This window comes from Phalacrocorax carbo, chromosome 6 (assembly GCF_963921805.1).
Source record: "Phalacrocorax carbo chromosome 6, bPhaCar2.1, whole genome shotgun sequence".
Lineage (NCBI taxonomy): Eukaryota > Metazoa > Chordata > Aves > Suliformes > Phalacrocoracidae > Phalacrocorax > Phalacrocorax carbo.
The window spans coordinates 30,046,811-30,066,520 of NC_087518.1; the positions used below are offsets into that span (position 1 = coordinate 30,046,811).

General features: G+C 41.4%; 2 protein-coding genes across 5 annotated transcripts in view; one reads left to right on the forward strand and one right to left on the reverse strand.

Annotated features, from left to right (window-relative positions):
• Nucleotides 1-973, reverse strand: part of SWT1 (SWT1 RNA endoribonuclease homolog) — a 40,860-nt gene extending 39,887 nt beyond the window's left edge. Inside the window, exon 1 of one of the 3 annotated variants that reach the window (XM_064454377.1) lies at nt 703-973. The gene's annotated coding sequence lies outside the window, so the exon portion shown is untranslated. The remainder of the gene's footprint in view (nt 1-702) is intronic. The other 2 variants (XM_064454373.1, XM_064454374.1) reach the window with 2 other exon arrangements.
• Nucleotides 974-975: 2 nt separating this feature from the next.
• TRMT1L (tRNA methyltransferase 1 like) lies at nt 976-19,236 on the forward strand. Of its 2 annotated transcripts, none has more exons than XM_064454378.1 (16): nt 976-1,274; nt 3,991-4,113; nt 5,267-5,377; nt 6,583-6,696; nt 6,863-6,927; nt 7,467-7,596; nt 9,451-9,571; nt 10,296-10,375; nt 11,450-11,696; nt 12,619-12,831; nt 14,091-14,281; nt 15,704-15,782; nt 16,565-16,731; nt 17,375-17,434; nt 17,805-17,931; nt 18,042-19,236. In XM_064454378.1, exons 1-16 carry the CDS (start codon nt 1,142-1,144, stop codon nt 18,352-18,354), a joined length of 2,274 nt encoding a protein of 757 aa, XP_064310448.1. In that variant the 5' UTR covers nt 976-1,141; the 3' UTR covers nt 18,355-19,236. The 2 variants fall into 2 exon arrangements, with proteins under 2 accessions (XP_064310448.1, XP_064310449.1); XM_064454379.1 differs by having other exon boundaries at nt 5,267-5,329.
• Nucleotides 19,237-19,710: the final 474 nt, after the last annotated feature.

Here is a 19,710-nt window from a genome sequence, read left to right on the forward strand (position 1 = left end):
TCATTATTCACACCTCATTACTAAGAGAAGCTCAGAGAAAAAAGAATAGCAACTACTTTACCATCTGCTCCAGAAACACGTATTTTGTACTAGCAAACACACCAGACTAATAGAGACAAACACCCTTTAACATTTAGCCATACAGCCATCAAGTTTTAAAGCAGTTCCAACTATACAACTGTGGCCTGAGGCCAGCCCTACGCTTCCCCCGAGTCGGAGGTAATATCGTGACATCTCGCAACAGCCACCTCACCCTCTGCACGGAGGGCTCCTGCCAGCCTGCCCCAATGGGGAGAGGTTTGAGGGCAACAAGGAAGCTTCACCAGAAGCTCCCAAAGCTCTCGAGGCGAACTTCCACCGCCCAGGTCAGCTGCCTGAACAGATAAGCCTCAGACATAGGTCAGCAGGGGAGACTTAAGTTAACAGGCAGCCCTTTAGGACTGCCCTCAACATGGGCGGGGTGCAGGGAGAGCTACTGCTCGGCTGCCAGCGAGGGGGGAGCCGCCTCCTCCTGCCCCCAGCCCCACGCCTGAAGAACCGACAAACGCAGAGTGAGCCTCCGGCGTCCCTCACAGCACAAACCGGCCTTCCCCCACCCGGCAGCTGCCCCCCTCGCTCCCGGCAGCGGAGCTCGCCCCTTCGGGGCGGCTGCCCCTCTCGCCCCCCGGCAGCGGGACTCGCAGCCCGCCCGGTCAGACGTACCCTCCCGTTGAAGTGGAAGCCGAGGCGAGCAGCGGCTCCGCGCCCCCGCCCTGGGCTGCCTCAGAGGACGGTGCTGGCAGAGAGGGGCCTCAGGGGTACCCGGTCGCGGCCCTGTCAAGTTCAGGCAGAGCCCGTCGCCCCCGGCAGCTCCCCGAGCTCAGCTCAGCTCAGCTCAGCTCCTCCCCGCCGCGGGGAGCGCTGGGCCGAGCCCGGCCCAGCCCTCTCCCGGGAGCCGGAGCCCTGGCGGGGAGGCGGCCCCAGCCCCGTTGCGCTCTGGGAAATGTAGGCGGAGCGGGCCCGCCTCCCCACCCGCCGTACGTGCCGGGCCGCCGCCTCCCTCCGTCTCCCCGGCCAGGGGTGTGCGGTACGGCAGCGCTTCTCCCTGCCTTCCCTTGCCTCCTCTCTTCTTTCGCCCGCCGCTGGGCTGTCTCCGGAGAAGATGGCAGCGGAGGAGGAGGCTGCAGAGGCCTCGCTGGCGCAGCTCTCCCCCGAGCGGAGGCGCCTAGGGCGGGAGGACGGCCATGAGGAGAACCCCGAAGGCGGCGGCGGCGGCGGGGACAGCGCAGCGCTGAGTGAGGGCCGGGCGCGGGGAGGGTGGCCGTGAGCGGGCGGTGTGGCGACCGAACCGGGCCCTCCTTTCCTCCCTCCGTGAGGGGAATGGCGCAGGACCCTGCTGCTCCCCCCCGCCCCGGGCCCGGCGGGCGCCGTGTGGGGCGCGGGAGGGAGAAGCGCCTTCCACAGAACCCCACCTCGGGGGGTTGAATTTACAGCCGGGTGCCCGCAGCCGCCTTTCGTGCTGTCTCCTTCCTTCCTCCGCCTGCGCCGCGAAACCCCTGCGAGGTGTACGGAGCCTGGTTTTCCCCGTTCTACCGATTTTGTGTGGAATTGGGGCGGTGCGGGGCCACACGTGCTCCCCGCGGTGGCCTGGCCCGGGGGCTGCGCCTCCCCCCGGCCTCGGGGAGCTCTGGAGCGGCAAAACCAGGGCTCGGGTCGCCCTTCCCGCCCCTTAAACCTGAGGAGAATTTATTCTTTTGTTGCTGAGGATGTTTTATTACCGCCAGCGGCGGTCCCTGAGGCGGGCCGGGGCGCCACGTGCCCCTCGGCCTCGGACCTCCTCTCCTCAGCGCCTTCTGCCAAATGGGTTTAAACTGGTTGTACCAGTTTTCCCGCCGAGCAAAATGTGGCATTGATGCCAGTCATTTGTTTCTGCAATTTTACGGTTGAAGTGAACTGACTCTTCTGATTAAAAGAAAAAAAAAAAAATCACTTAGGCTCTTTGAAGCATTATTATGTTTGTGCATAATCGTGATTCCTGTCAGGCATTTCAAAAATCCTGCAGCCTTGCTTCGGAAGCAGCCTGCTTTTCTTAGTCATTTAGAGTGAAAGTTCTCTTCATATAGATATATTTATAAACTATACGTATATATAAGCATGCTCTCTTTTTTTCAGCCATTTTAAACTCTACACTTGCTCTGAAGATGCAGACAGTCCAAACTCGCATGGATTTCAGTCGCTGCTGTGTTCTCACTGTCGAATTTTGCAACAGCATTACTAGTTTTTCTCACAGTACATGTGGTCATCATTGTTCTTATGGATTTCTTACAAAAAAAGCCTTTTGTTTCTCCGTTTTCTTTCTGTCTTCCTATTAGTAGAGTATGTAGAAACTATCGCCAGGCATCTTGCAACTTCTTAATTAAGTAGGCAGGAAATACGAGTCTGTCTCAGGTGGGTTGTCAGCTTAAAAGTAGATCTGTGAGAAGTACAGCAATGCTCTCTGAGTAGTAGTGCTGGTCTTGATATATTTTAAGGTAGGTGGAATAACCTTACTATGTGCTTCTGTCTTTCTAAACAATTTCTCTGACCTCTGTCTTCGGGTATTCCATTTCTTCTTTCTGAGTTTTGGTTTTGTTTGTGGGTTTTTTTGTTTTGTTTTGTTTTTTAATAATAGCAAAGATTTTTGTCCAACTGCAATGTTCAAAAGCAAACAAACAAAACGACTCCAGGGAAATCATAAGATCCTTCCAGCCCTTTTTCTGTCTTCAGTAGCAGTCAGGGTAGATGCCTAGGGAAGACTAGCAGAACAGAGCAACCATACATTAATGCATCCTCCAGAAGTATCTTCAAACACAAAGCAGTTTGTTACTCCCTGTTTTCTTGAGCCAAAGGTCATGCTTTTGTATTTAAAATCCCATAGTGGATTTCTCTTCCATAAAATTCTCGCTTTGGCACTTGTAGACTTGCAGCATCTGCAGCCGCCCCCATGGCAGGGAGGTCTGCAGTGTTAACAGTGGGTCATGTAGAGAACATTCTGCTCTGAATTTCCAGCTGATACCTCCATTTTGTGCATCCTGGTTTTTGTGTTGGAGTAGACAGTGAGTGGTTGACTTCTGTGCTCTCTCTTTATAAACTGCCGTATCCAGGCTGAAAAGTCATAGCCTGCTCTGTTGCTTCTCAGCTAAGAAGCAACACCATAGTTTTGTTATTCTTGACACCCTTTTTTTGAAACTTTCCTAGTTCTGCCACATCCCTTTGAAGCATGGGGGATCAGGGGCAGTACCATTCTGTCTACAGGCTGAGAGGGGCTTTCTGCATCCTTTCCTAGTTTCCCCCAAGTTGGTGGGGAGAGGGACCCACTGCTTCTGAGGATTTATACCTCTTCCTTTCCTCAAAATTGTAGTTTAAAATCCCACAGTCGTAGTCCTGACAGGTGATGTTCAGCTCAAAGTCCATCCATTTATATGTGAAATCAAAATTAGGGATTTTCCCCCAAGTCCACCACTTGACTATTTTTTGTCATTTTATTGCCCAGCCGCTCTGCCTTTTAAGTAATTTCTAAATTCTTCAGCAGGCCCATCTCTGCACTACCCAAGAGAAGTAATTAATTTGCTGGTGTCCTATGGCACAAGCACTTAACCACCACCATAGCCCCTGATGGTAGCTGCTAGTTTACTGTTATGAGTATTTGGACCTCCTCCTTGCCTGCTTTGTCTTGCTAGCACTGCCTTTTGCCGGAAAATAGCATGTAAATATTATTTTGTTAACTTTAAACATGATACAGATGGGCAAATAGTTTTATCTGTCCAGGATGGCATTACTTCACAGTGGTTTCCAAGGCATTAATCTCATATTCTCCAACATTGTGTTTATAATTTTTATTTCTCCTTCACACTTGTAGTCATTTTTGCCTGTTAGAAGCACCGAATTATTGGAAACAAATGAACATTTGTATAATTCAGTTATATCAACAACACTTTTACTGGTTGTTTTTTTTTGTTTGATTTTGTGAAGATGGCGTGGTTGATGTGAAAGTTACTGAGTCAGAATTGGAAACTGAAGAAAAAGGAGCAGAGGAAGAATCCACAAGGGAATCCGATAGCAACATTTTGGATGTATCATCTGATTATCCAAGAGGTTTGCTAATAAACTTTAAGAATATTTGTGTTGTGTGCTTGAGGAAAGGAGGAGAAAAGCTAGAGATAGTGGGGAAGAAAGGTAATGCGTGAAATCTCATTTTCCATATATCTGATAGGTATGGATAACTTTCTCCGTGCATCTGAATAAAATAATTCCCTAATGCGTTGGAGAGCGCTTTCAAATGAGATGCAATTTCCCCCTTACTAATGTTTCTAGAAATCACTGTGGAAGCTCTAACATACACAGTGACAGAAGAGAAGTAAAGGTTAGATGAGGTGGCTCTGGTGCTAAAAGCACCACAGAGAGCAGAGAAAATCTGTTATATCTAAGTGCAGAAATTAAAAACTAGGAATTGCTTTTAACCCTAGCTCCAAAACTCAATGTTTGGATCTTGAGGACATTGATCAATTGCTGTCTTTCTTTCACATAAGAAAACCTGAAGACTAATCTTATAAAAACATGGTAAAGTTTCAAAATTGCTACAGAATCAGTATTACTCTAAACTGTGATGTTCTGTGTGCTGAAACCAATAAGGCTAATTTATTGGATAAGCTAATTCTGTTGGTTTTAGGAAATGCTCCACTGTTCCCATTGACTGATAAGTTGAAAAATCAGGAGGTAAATTTAAAGGCCAGTCTCCTAAGGGGGTGGTGGGGGGAAGTGGTAGGACTTAATGTATCCCAGCTATAGACCGATTAGTTGTTACTTACAGTTGGTCCATGTTCAGCCGATATTTTAATTTTCCCAGGCAATTCGTAGGATATTTTTATACTGCTTTGTGCATGATTCGCATTCACTAATGAAGCCAAGCAGTAAAATCAGGCGTAAATGGAATGTGACTAGATCTTTCCAGCTTGTTTTTTCAAATGAAGGTCTTTCCAATTTGAGAAATGTGATGTCTGTCAGCATGAAAAAGCAAGTAGAAATCTATGGAAATATATGTTTCTAATTAAAGAACCATTCTGGGCATTAATTCTGCAGTCATTCCTTCTACCGTGGAAGTTAAAGGACACAAACAAGTGTCCCAAGAGGGACTACAGTCATTCTCTAATAGCGTTAACTTTGAAATGATGCATAGAAAAAATATTAGTAAACTAAAAATAATTTTTTACCTAAAAATGTTTAACTTCTAAATATCTCTGCTTTTTAGAGAAACATATTTCAATTCAAAGACATCTTGCTGATCTAGAGAAACTAGCTGACCTGAAAGAAGGTGAGTTTACCATGGCAGTATCCCAGAACACAGATCTTCATGCCGCAGGTATTTATATTTTTTCTTAGTTTTTATTTTTAAACACACTACATATATTTTGAAGACTAGGGGTTTCATAAAAAATAGCTTTATGATTTGTTCCCTTGCTTATTGAATGTTGTACTTCCTTCAGTAAATTTAAGGCCTTAATGATTCCTTTCCATATTATTCCTCTGCATTATAGCATTTCTAATGTTGGCAGTGTGTGTCGATCAGCAAAACGGTAATTCTAGCTATACATCAGCAGCTTTGCATCATTTTTATTTTACTTCAAGTGCCACAGAAACAGAGAAGCTAACTGTTGTCTTTGCAGTGTTTAAATATCAGTTTAAATAAATAGGTATTCTCTTTTGGAGTTTTTTTCCCCCACTCTGTATTCATTTCTAATCCAGATGTATATTGGAGGATTGCTTTATGACCGCACATTGGTTTTATTACAAGTTTTAGTTTTTCTCTGAGTACATGTATGTATTTAGTGCTGGTAGTGACAGCCCTTGGAAGTGAAACTGGTTTTTATTTGCAGATCAAGAAAAACATTGGAGTCCACATAGGCTCTGCATCGTACAGCTCTTGTGCCTTAATCATCTTTTAGAGTGGGCACTAATGGAAATAATAGCCTACCTCCATGTCTGTTTAATTTCACTAACAGTTACGCCAGAAACTTCTATAGAGGGTTTGTTGCCTTTGGTTTTTTTGTCCCTTATGCAGGATTTCCAAGAAGAAAAATAATTTTAATATAGAGTACGTTACCTTTTTTGCAGCTTAGAAAGATACCAGGTGCTTCTTCTACCTAAAAGATTCAGGAGGAGGAAGGACAGAGTCTTGTTCTAACGTCTTCAGTTGGGGTTTTTTTTGAAACATAGCAAGTCTGTAGACTGCATCTATAAAATTCTGTTATTCTGCAGTACTCTTCAGAAGTTGCGTTAGCCTCATGTTGCTGGAGTAAAAACTACTAGAAAACAAAAACTAAATGTTGGAGCAGTTAATGATCTTTAAAGTAATAGTGGTTTTTGTCTATATTCAATGGAGTAGAAAGAGGCAATCCATAAATTTGAAGTTTCTGTATGCCTGAAATAGAAGTATACCCTGGAGAATTCATCTTTACCTCCCATTGATAGTAGCTTCGTTTTTTCTCTTAGCATGCATCTCTCTTATCACCAGTTGTAACTGCATTTCATGTGTTTCTTATACTTTTTGTTTATTTGTATTTTTAGATGAAAAGAAGCCTTGTCCACTGTGTCCTGAGGAGAAATTCAAATCTTGCTATGGTCATAAACTCCATCGTCACCTTCAGAATTTGCACTGGAAAGTTTCTGTTGAATTTGAAGGTAATGGCAATCATATTTGAATAATAAATACTAGGATAATTTGTGGATGTGGAGGACATTGCTCTGCCCTGAAAATAAAGAACGTTTTGAATCCGAGTTTGTGGTATAGGGCACATGCATTCTGTTTACTTACTGTGCTGTGGTGTGACAAGAATTTCTGTTCCAGGGTACAGAATGTGCATCTGCCACTTGGCTTGTCGTCCAGTAAAACCAAACCTTGTTGGAGACCAGGTAAAAATGCTGGCTCACAGAAATATTTGTTACCCTACAAAGTGGGGGAAATGGGTGATTTAGGGGAACTTTTTCAATCTACTTAGTCTCAAAATACATCTTGCTACCAAAAAGCTTATCGGTCCAGAACATAATTATCTGGTATAACCCTTGGGTAGCTGAATGTACTTGTAGCTCTCTTATTTTGGTGGGTAGCTGCCTAGATCATGTAAAACACTATCACAGTTTGGAGTAAGCAGCAGCTTTGTGTGAAGAGAGACGGGTTCATTAGGCCAGGCAATGGACACTTCTCAGTTCCTTCCCTGTGTGCTGAGTATATGGAGTATTGGCAGAGTGTAGTTGGTGGCGGTGCTGTGGCAGGTGTGCTGTGCTGTGTACACTCTGTGGGTATGATTATTTGCAGTCTCTGTGGCTGTAGATTCAAAATAGTTTGTGGTAGAGGTAGCAGACAGATGACTTCTTCATATGCCTGCGTTCAGGTATAGTTCTACTTTAACAGTGTTCATGTATTCTGAAATGATACATACTATATTTTACAGACATTTTCAAAGATGGGAGCCCATTACCATTGTATCATTTGTTCAGCAACTATCATGCGAAGAACTGACATGATAGGTCATATTAATCGCCATGTGAATAAAGGAGAAACTGAATCAAGGTTTATTACAGGTAGGTTCTTACTTCTATAAAACATTCAGTCTTTTTATACTATCTAGCACATGAAACAACTATGATATGTGGGTGAGAGACATGAGAAGAATTCCGAAACGGATTTAGCTTTACTAATGAGAAATCTGCCCTTAATATTTCAAAACTTTTTTTTTTTTCCTCAGAGGTATAGCAGTGTTGTGATTTAGTCTCTGCATTCACCACCTACTCTGTCCTTACTGATAAATAATATTCCATTCACAATTAGTTTAATGTTGCAAATGTAGGCTTCTGTCTCCAAAAGAATGGAAGACATGGAATCGATGAAACAAAATCTACAGAGAATTAATGCCTATGTAATTGGCTGTCTGTGTTTGTAAATCAGTCTTTAGTAAACCTCTGCAATATAAAAATCCTTTGCTTTTTATCCAACTGCGTCAGCATAGATTCATAAAACAAGATGACTTTTTCTTCAGTCCTGGAGAGTCATGAGAGAGCTGTCCGTAGTTCTTTGGTAAATGACAATCCCGTCTGATTTTGTCCGGAATTAGGCTTTTGTTTCTAAACTTGTATGAACTTGATTGGAGCATTTGAAATAATAGGGATGCCAGATCTTTATTTTTCCAAGTTGCCTCTTCTTTACTGCTGTCATCTAAAAAGCATTGATATTGATTAGCTGGTATGTAAAAATTAAGGCTTTTTTGCTACAGCCCAGGCTGGTACTGTTGAAAATTGGTCTGATTTTTTTATCTCTGTCTCTGTGGAGACGTATGGATTTTATCTAAATATAATATAATGAAGACAAGACTGGGAGCTATGAGGGTCACAGTTCTTTCTGTTGGTAATATGCCGTTTAGAAGTAGTGGTTAGTGTCCGGGGATCGGTTGGCATGTCTAAGAAGTGATAACAGCACAAATTCCATACCCTTAATTTAAATAGAGTTTGTGCTGCAAAACGTATTCGTGTCTGTATGGTTCCCTTCAGAGCTGCTAGTAAAGAATGGCCTGTTTGCCATTTTTCAATAGAATGCATGTGGTTAGTTTTTCTCACGGGGAGAGGAGAAATTCAGAAGTCAGATATTTCATGCTTTGGAGGCATTTCAGCAGCACTTGGGAGCTCTGAACGTGGAGCACATGGTGGGGCGGTTCACAGATACGCAATCCGTGTATTTGAAAGCACTGAGAGACAGTCGGGCTGAGCACCGGAAGGTATCTGGTTGATAGCTATCAAATTTTCCCTGGTTGTTCCTGGGTAAGTTTTGCTGCTGTTAGACTGGGACTAAATTGCATGGAGGAATGACGGCATGTGTTTACAGTTGTCAAATCAGAAAACTTGATTTGCCACACACTATTTTATACAAAGCTTAGTGCTGAAATCGTCCCTATGCTTGTGCTGTCTAGATGCATTTCATGAAGCTGTTTGATAACTTACAGAGATTAGTTCAAGGATTTTGAAGGATTTTTGCAGTTCACTGATATATATTCAGGACTATGTTAATAGGGTTTTAATTAATTAGCAATGCTTTATGTTTGAACATGCAAAACAAATGTGCTAAGCATCAGGCTCAAGGGCTTGCTTGCTTAAATTTGAGCGGATACGTAGGAGCCCGACTGAAGCAAATCCAGTGGTTTATGGGAAGAAGACTGTGGTAGAGCTTGATCCTTATTTGCCACTCTTGGGACTAGAAGATAAATTGTTGCCTGCTTTTTTCCCCTCACATACTAGTTAACTGATCCATGTGTGCCCGTTGGATTACTGCATAATGCAGACCTCTTGCTGTATGAGAGCAAATTTTCAATTTAATTTATCAAATGTGCTAGTGTTAATTTCAATTATTACTAATTCTTTCCTTCCCCCACAATTACTTTCTTTTAGTCCCTGCTCCCAAGTCTCACGAAGTGCTGAAAGAGTCGGCCACAGACGTGCAGGTTCTTCCCAATTACTCCACGCCTCAGAAAACAGATTCCTATTTCAATCCTAAAATGAAACTCAATAGGTAAGAGGAGGGTGAACCAGAGGGGTGATGAGTTTGTAGTGAAAAATACTCATATGTTTTGAAAAGCAAACCCTGTGAAACTTCTGTTCAGAGGGCAGGAGAAATGGTTTTCCATGAGAAAACTCTTCTTGACAAACGCAAGAACATTTTATGGGAAATAATGCGATTTCCAAAGCAATTAAATATTTTTCTGTAATGAGTTGTTTATGGAGAACAGGAGTTGAAAGGAGCACACTTAAGATGTTTTTCTGTGACTCTCTGCAAGGTGCTCTGGATAGTCACAGCTCTGTCCCCTGTAACGGAAGAGCAGCATACTTAAAATTTACAGTTTTCATATTCTAAGCCTTTTTCTCTTGGGACTCAGATCCTCTCAAGTGTCTTCTCATTATTTGCATTAAAAAAGGTGAAGGGAGAAACATTGTCTTTTTTTAAGGAGACTCATAAACAGCATCTGTACCACAACTGGAAGGTGTAAGCATTGACACCAACACGTCAGACCCGGCTTCAGCCTGTGCTGACCCCTCATATTCTCAGAGCTGTTAACTTTAAACCTAGAAGCCCAAATATTATCTCAGATATGTCTCTGACAGCTAAGGCATGCTTACATTTACAATTCTTCCATGTCAAAAATAGAGTTTAGCTTAAATGTTCTAGTATTATGTTCAAGGGAAATAAATAAGGAAAAGGAAGGAAAAATATTTTCTCAACTTTTTTTATTTTCAAGGCAATTGATATTCTGCGCGCTAGCTGTTCTGGCTGAAGAGCGTAAACCGATAGAATGTTTGGATGCTTTTGGTGCCACTGGTAAAGTCAATTTCTTTAATCTCTTGGCTAATATCCAATATTATGAAACTCCAGAAATCAGTAGTAAATGACATCACATATGCAAAAATAATGAGAGGTACACAATAATTTTCTTCCTTAGGCAGGCAGCCATTAGCTTCCATACAAAAAACCCAGCCTTCAAGAGCCTGGTATTAGGCCTTTTAGAAAGACTAAATAATATTAAACCAAAGCTGAGTGGTCTCCTTAAAATAGGTTGCCTTAATGTCCATGAAATGGCATCTTCCTAAACTTGCATTCATAGATCTCTTGTGGCTCCGTGGCTGTGGAATTTGGCCGTAAAATCAACCTGTGGTTTAAAAATGGTGATGAGTCCAAACTTCCTTATCAGAATCACCTCGTAATTGATTACAGAAGTTCTGAACGTGAATGAAATGTAAAATAGTTATATCAGTGTCTACTAACCATTTGGAACAAAAATCTGAAGAGATCTGGATTGCTGCCTCATCAGCCAGTGACTGTAAACTGAAGGTTGTGGTTGAGAGCAGCAGTAACTGCTCAGCGTTTTGCATAAAAACTCTTGATAATTAATCACTGTTCTGAACTAGCCCAGGCTTCACAAGTGCATCCTGTCCTGCACTTCTGCATTATAGTCATGGACTTCACTATGAAAATCGGCAATAAACATTTGGAGGCAGCCTAAAGTTTTTCACAGTACCTGTCCTAATGTTTGTGGTTTACTGTGGTCTGTCACAGGTGGCTGTCTGCTACCCTGGAGTGTTACACAAGCCAAGGGGCTTTCCTGCAGATGGTGTGTCCACCTTGCTGCAAAAATCACAGATCTTTTGGTCTGTAGCCTCAATTCTGATATAAGAAAGTGACAAATAGACTGTTGCTGTACATACCCCACTGTCACTCTGTGCTGAGGCAGAAGGCCACCAACACATTTTTGCAGGAACATGACAAGATCGGCCATCACACACACTGCTGTATTATAAGCATTTAAAAGGATGATTTTGTTTTTCTTAGTGAGTTCAGTGACCCTGAAACCAACTTCTTATTCTGTCACAGAGTTACAATTCTGTCTTTCCTTAGGTATAATGGGATTACAATGGGCAAAGCATCTCAGAAGTTCTGTGAAAGTTACGATTAATGATTGTAATGAAAATTCTGTGACAATGATTCAGGAAAACTGCCATTTAAACAAAATGAAGGTGAAACTGGACACTAAGGAAGAAGAAAATGATGAAGCTATGGGAGACGGAGAAGAAAATACTGACACCATTGAGGTGACAAAAATGGATGCCAATGTTATTATGCATTTGAGAGCATTTGATTTTATGTAAGTATTGAATGTTTCTGTTAATAATTTTCTGGTTTGATAATGACACACCCCACCCCATCTCCCAGTCTATGATAATTTAGGGAGGTTGGAGTGAAAGAAGCAACCAACAGATAAATCATTTGGTATTTTAAATGTAACTCTATTTTTCCAGAAACGGTGTGGGAACAGAACTTTAATCTTAAACATTTTAGAAATAGGTGGAAAAATATTAGGCCCTTCTGACGTCCAGAATGGACTGTAAACATACATGAAAATTTTAAGCCAAACTATTTTTGCTATAACTTCTTTTAATTGGTTGAAAATTCATACCTTTGCGTATCATTGTATAGGGCTTTATTGCATCTCTTGTTTTAATCCATTTTACAGCATATTCATTTTTATTAAAGTAGGTTAATTCCTCCAAGCTGGGTTTATAGATGCATACATTCAAAGCCTATACAGACATCCAAATAAATGTGTTTTTTTAGTGATTAACATCCAGATCTAAGCTAATTAAGCAGCAGGTGTTGAGGCTGAAAATTAGTCTGTCTATTCAGTACATAAACTGGAATTCATACATTTGAAGATATTTTTGGTTTTCGAAGTTTCCCTTTGTTTTAAGGATGAAAGTACGCCTCAGGCCAGTATTTTTGTTACCTGAATTAGTGGCTCAGGATGCGAAAAAAACCGCCCACACCACCATTTTGCAGGCTTTGTGGTGATGTGGCTTTTTCCAGCACAGCACTGCCCTGGCTCTTGCAATTTGATACTTAAGTATTCCAGAGTAATTCCTGGGAGGTGTGCTATAAATTTTAGTCCTGTTATCTCATTTTGTTTGAAATATGACCATAGATGAAGCTTATAAAATAGTGTTTTCCTGAGATTAAAGCTAAACCCTTGAGCACCTATAGACACCCAGTGGGACTTCCTTTCTTTTCAGCCATTTGGACCCCTTTGGAACCTCTGTGAATTATCTGGATTCTGCCTTTAGAAATGTGAGAAATCTTGGAATTGTGTCATTGACATCCACAGACATCAGTTCTTTGTATGCAAAGGCTCAACACGTTGCCCAGCGTCATTATGGATGTAATATTGTCAGAACAGAGTACTACAAGGAACTGGCAGCCAGAATAGTAATTGCTGCTGTGACAAGGTACTGCTAAAATGAATTTGCTCAAATTCTGGTAGAAACTTATTAGAAAAGTAATAGTGATGCAAACCTTAAGACTGCTGCAGTAGGTTGTACGCATTCAGTTCCAGGATTCCTTAATTCTAAAAGCCAAGCTTCTTGGTACAAAATTAATGTTTCATATTTTACGTGTGCTGCTATGGGAAAATGTAAATTTTAAACTAAAAGTGGGCAAGGTGAATATCCATAAATAAATAGGGTAGGGGTTTGGGGTGGTGAGGAGGGATGGTAACAGAAAAATTAATACCGAGACTTGCCTATCTGCAAACTCTTCTATTCCTCTGTCAATTTTGTCCTTTCAGTGCTGCATAGGACTTTGTAAATATTAATTAAGCTGCTTGAATGGCTTCTAGCTAAGCATTACAGTTAGACTTGCTTCAGTGGAGATGGATATTCACTTCAGATCCTTGTGCTTGAGTTTAAAAAGATATATGTGATTACTAACTTATGAAATTAGTCATTTGCATATAGATATTCCCAGTAAATTCAGTCTGTTAAATAAATGAAGACATAAAACCTGGTCCCTAACTGGGGTAAAAAAGATACAGGCAAGAGGATGGGACGACTGCTCAGGAAAGATGGGGGAATGAAATACAGTGTGTGCAGAGGTCTTCAGAATGCCAGAGCAAAAATACTGACCTGAATATGTTTAGGTGTCACTTCTCTATCTCCCTGCATCTGTGAACTTGTTCCCTGCAGAATATTCTCGGATACAGATAATGCTGCTCAAGCAAAGTTTTACTTGTGTTCAGGGTTACATGCTCCAACTCCCCTAAAGATTTCTTCTTCCTCTCAGCAATTAGTTAGTCAGGAACTGCTCACTTGCCCTCCCACAGTCCTTATTTAATTAATATTCAACGATTTAGTGTCCTGTGTCCCTCTACGTTTCTGCTTTCTTGGATTTTTGTTTAGTTTGTTTAGTTTTTGTTACAATATCCTGGCAATAGGTAGGTATTTGGAAAGAAAGATGATGCAGATGGCAGACCAGTATTTGTAGACATGATAAAAAGAAGCAAACCAAGGTTTGCTTAGTGTTACAGGAAGCAGACAAAACTCGGCATTTAAGAAACAAAGCCTTCTCCTGATCACTTCCTCAGATCTTCAGTATCTCTTCCTAGAAGGAGGATGAGCTCAAGAATCTTTTAGCAGGTTCAGGTGTCCATGGCAGTCTGAGTCTGCTGATTTCAGTACAATGTGGTTTTGTGTTTGTTTTTCCTTCGTAGAGCTGCAGCTCGCTGTAACAAGGGCATTGAAGTTTTACTCGCAGTAGCTCTAGAACATTTTGTCCTAGTAGTGGTCAGAGTTTTAAGGGGACCATCTCCTGCGGATGATTCAGCAAAGAAAATAAGATACCTCATCCATTGCCAGTGGTGTGAAGAGAGAATTTTTCAGAAAGAGGGTAATATGTTAGAAGGTAAATGGATTTTCCTTTGCCCTTTCTAGAAGGTCTGATTTCTCTATCTCCATTTTGTGCTTGTTTAGGCCTTGTTTATATTTACATCCCTTTAGTAAAGTGGAAGTTCCCTTTAATGTGAGTGTATTGTGTGAGGTGGTGAAGGTGTCTCTACCTCATCGTGAGAGGTGGAGATACTGAATCTCACAGAATTCTCTCACTGAATATAATTAACTTCATTGTATGAGGTGGAGAAAGTACCACGCTTTATGGTAGTGGGTTAGATTAGTTGGCTGCATGGATTTTGCTGTAAATGTACTAGATTTGTTTCTAGACAGGAGGTACTCCAACTAGCTGTAGCTGCTGAAGCTGCCAGGATGCCCAGTATGCCTGTGGATCTGTCCTTTCAGTGAAGGACATGAAGAGTGGGACAGTCTTTGCTACTGTTTGGTTCCTCCATACAGTGGCAGCTTGATAGATTTCAGTGTCAGATTTTCTGCTGTTCATGTCAGTCACCTTACAATGTAGTGCACTAACCAGTATCGCTTTCCCCTCAGATGAGGGTATATTCTGCCTGGCCTTAGGCAGTATCTCTAAATGCCTAATGGAGATATCTTGGCAGGCATGGTAGGAAAAGTATGCAACGTTTCTGTAATTCATCTAACGCTTGCTGGTAAATGAAGGCAGCCTCCAGGTTAAAAACCACCTGTTTGTTCATGGACTGCCTATATACGAGTTAGCAGAGGTAGGAGACAAAAGTAAAGCCAGGAGGTAGCAACTAGTCTGATGGTAGTTTGAATGAATATAAAAGGAAAAACCTTGTTTCAAAGTTACAGGTTCTTAGATACAGGTGCCTTTGAGTGTCCTGCTCAAAGTCAGGTGCAGGAGCTTGCAATAGCCTTGTTCTGAAAGAGTAAAAAAAAACTTAGATAAAGTTTTAAGAACAGAAGTAAGTAAGTTATAAGTACAGTGTTACAGTAGAGATCTTAATCAGTAAATGAATTGTTTACTTAATGCCTTACTTGCAAGCGAGCTGACTTATGGCTTAGAGAACTTGTAGGTGAGCTCTATTTTGTAGATGTCATTGGCTGATGTCTGAAATCTTTTTTGTTTGTTACCTGGACAGCTACTTCTGTAAGTGTAGGAAGGCTAACAATTTCCTTGTTACTTGAAGGCTACCCAAAAAATATAGGAATTATGTGGCTTTTTAGGGTTTTCTTTTTTCCTTCAGTGTTTTAACAATGATTAAGGATCAAGTCATCAATCAGTAAATTCTAAGCACTGCTTGGCAGAAGTGAGAGCAGTGTCATGTTTCTGCTGTTGCTTGCCCTTCCAAATACCTCCACTGAAGGAAGGCACTACTTGCCATCTATGCCATCTCTCCAGCAAGGCAGGCATTGCTGACTGTTTCAAAACAACTTAAATCGTCCTCTTCTGTTGTAGAAAACCCTTATCAGCAGCTGCCTTGTGATTGTCATGGCAGTATGCCTGGGAAGACGGCAGTAGTCCTTGGTCCTCTCTGGTAAGTACAGAAGATGATACAGCTTTGGAGAATGATTTAGGTTGGAAGGACTTCTGGAGGTCAGCTATTCAGACATATAATAAAAATGCAAGTCTGGTGGATATTTTAGCACTACAAAAGGCAGTCTAGCAACCAGGAGGAATCCAGGAAACATTTAATTGATTTCAATTTAGTAGGGTATTCAGTTTTTGCTTTTGTTCATAGGGTTCAAACCGTTTAATAAATAATAAGAAATTTGCTTTAAATTTCACATTCAGTGCAACTTAGATAATACATCTGCAGGAGAACCCGGCTGTGTGTTCCTCTAGTTGCCAAATGTTAAGCAACAGTTTATTACTTGATACTTGTGGAGTATTTATTTAGTAAATACTTACATGTGCTGATGGTAGTAAATAATACAGTGCTTGATAATTAATACTTAGAATTTTGTGAGGAACAAGAATTAATCCTTTTGTTAAGCCTTTTAACTATTCCAAAGCAGTATTAAAAATGGTTGACAATTGATAGCACCTTTCTTCTGGGGGTTAAATTACTTTCTCAATGTAGTAGGGCAAGTCAGTGGTGAAAATAAAATTCCCATTGTTGAGATCTTGATTTTTAACACGAGACCAATGTTATCGTCATGGGACACAGCAATTCCATACCGCTAAGTTAAGAACATTCAGCCTGATGCAGCACTTGGTGTAATGTAATTGCTGATCAATTTGGGTGAGAAATTTCTAGAGCAACTTTTTTGTTTTCATTAAGAAGCCTTAACTTTTCACTTGTCTTGTATTTCATAGGTCAGGTGCGCTCTTTAACACTGGATTCCTCAGAAGAATGCTGTTTGAGGCTGTCCAGTATGGTTTGGATGAAGCTCAGCCACTTCTGAAGACATTAGTTTGTGAAGCTGAGTGCACAACTTCAAAACATTTCTCTACCCATAGTCCTTATGACGAGAACAAACAAGGTAAGAAAAACGGCAGGCTGTCCACAGTAAGGACTGGCTTTGTGGTGATTTAGGGAGGTACTGCTCTTTGATGACGTACTACTAACAGCGGCGTACACGTAGAAAGGTCAAGAAAATGTTTGTTGCTTTGAAAGCAGTGTGGGGCTTGTCAGCTCTCATCAGATGGTCTTTGGTGCTGCAAAAATTGTCGGGCCTCTCAGAGGCAGAGAGAGCTGGATTTAGACATCTTTAATCAGTATGACAGGTCCTAAACCAAATAAACATAATGCAGGCAGGTTGACTGCCATGAAATCCAGCATGTTCCCTGAAGGAGGTGGAAATACTCTGAGCGTCTGCTAGTTCTCTGGTGTACCCCAATCCCAACCTGAAAGCATCTTCTGCTAAGAGGAGAGGACTCCAGCATACTCTACAGGCATTGTAAATCAGCATGCCAAAAGAAACGGCCTTGTGTACAGGAATGCTGTTCTGCTATTTAATGAAATTGAGTTTTTAGTATCCCCTCTAAATTCACGTGCCTGAATTAGTCAGGCAAAGTTTCCTTCTTTAGGCGAGAATGTGCTATTATTTCTTTCTGTTAACTAAGGCATTTTGCCATTTTAATGTCTTACAGTACAATTAATTTTGACTTTTAATTGTATTCTAGAAGAGTGTGGCGTATATATTAAAACATCAAATGCATCTGCAGACTCCTTCTTGGTACATGGTAAGTGAATCACTTTGGTGTAGTTCTAGCAGTTTCAAACTATAGTTTTAAGTGATGGCTAAGTCATCCCAGTGTTCACAAATATTTTTTAGATTTAACAATACTGGTAGTCAGGATTTATTTTCCCCCTGAATACTGACTTTCCTTTACATTCATCCAGAATCATCACTGGTAAAAGCAGAATACTAAATACTCCATGAAGCCGCCTTGTCTTCAGTTCCTACTGAAAATGACATGTTAATTAAATTCAGGCTAGATTTTAATTCTGCAAAATACTGGCTTATAAAAGCAGACATGAAAGTGTAGTTGCTACATGTGTTTTTTCTTGTATGTGCTGTCTTTGGCTTCACTGGCATTCTTTGTGGTCCAGGAAAAAGAAAGAGCGATGAATTGATTCGAAATACAGCCAAGCGACAAAAATCCGAGAACAGTGCTGAGCACCCTGCATTTTACTACAATATCCACAGACACAGTATTAAAGGAATGAACATGCCAAAGTAAGGTTTTTCTTTAAGTTCCAATCTTATATTAGTATGACAACTGGTAAGTAACTTGTATTGAGTCAGCCTTATTAGCATTAACTCCTTTTTAAATTTATTTTTTTCAGGTTAAATAAGTTCTTAAACTATCTCTCTGAAGCTGGATACAGAGTAAGCAGAACCCACTTTGATCCTATGGGCGTTCGCACAAATGCACCTTTGGCACAATTTAAGACTGTTCTCATGAAGTACAGCACTCCCACGTACACAGGGGGGCAGGCAGAAGGCCCTGTCCATCTAGCTGAAGATGTCCAGGCAGCAGAACAGGTTCAAGCTGCTGCAGACGGCAAGACAGATGACGAGTTTCTGGAAGACGACAATTCTGGCGTGGCTGCCACCATGTTCACAGAAGGCTACCCTACCCACTGTGCAGCTGATTAACGCAAATCATTTTGTTCATAGATCAGGGTATCACAGACTTGCAAGCGCACCCTGTTCCAGTAAGCCAGTACTTCTTACCAAATGGGATTTTGAAAATTTTAGTTGCCTGCTGTTTTTATTTGAAAAGACGTTTTAGAACTACGTTGCAGAACTAACCCCTGATCACAGCCTGTGTGGTCACGGTACTGTTACTGGGAGAAGGTCTCTGAGACAGTTACTTGCTTTTATGTTCCCATCCACTTTCACACTGAGGCACTGTGGCTGTTCCCGAGTCTCTGTTAAAGGCTTATTGCTAGCACAGAATCCAGAAGGGTAGATGGGGCCAAAAGTCTTAAGCATTTCTGAACAGGAGGTTAATATGAAATAGAATATTCCTAAAACAAATCATTCCTAAAACCTGACTGGTTATATTTCAGAGGGAGGTCATGTTAAGATGATAAAATATCACAGGATAACATGTGATCCGAGTTTAAGCAAGCCAGAAAGTCCTGACTTGGTGCACTTCTAACTCCAGATTGCACAAGTCATTTGGCATTCAGTTCTCTTCATAGTTCTGCCTGAAAGCAAGAACCTAATGCAAGTGAGAACGGAAAGGAATGCTTCCAAGACTGTTACCGAAACTTTGGTTTATAACCAAACTTTAGTGAATTGTTAGTCCCCCTAGGTAGTTGTTGGTTCAGAGATCACATTTGGTCATGTACTGCAAAAAGGTCCAGCGACAAGGCACTACAAGTTGAAGTTCTAGGTGAAGTTTTGCTCTGAATTTGTCAACGATAACTTTTAGCTATTAAAAAGATCTCTTCTGTGAATGAGCAAAGATGCTGTGTGTTGGTAGTCGGTTCTGGTTTCCTTAAATACATGGCAGCGTCCCAGCCAAATAAGCTTGACTTTGTCCTTTCTTTCCCCCAAACCTTGTTCAGATACTGCTGTATGTTTCACTTGAATTGGGAACAACTATCGCACTTGAATTAGTCATTCCAGTTTTTCACAGGTTTGGTGTTCAACCTGCGCCCCCCCCCGCGTTAACTTTATCTAAGAGCAGAATATGAGGGGTTATTATTCTTATTTATCTGTGTCTGAAACGTCACTGCGGGAGTACTGCTCCTCTCTCGCCGAGTGCTAACCACATGTAATGACGCACCATTTCCCAAGCTCCCCTCAGGACTGAATTAAGTTACTGCTTCTTACACCATCTTAAATTCAGGACTGCTTTGGTAGTGAGTTATTTTCCTTCTGTCCTAATTAAAGAAAAAAACGAGACCACAAAAAGTATAACGGATTGTACTTCAGCAGTGAGAGAGCAAACTAAGTTTCCTTCAAAAATTTAGTGCTTATAGTTGTTCTCCAAAGATAATA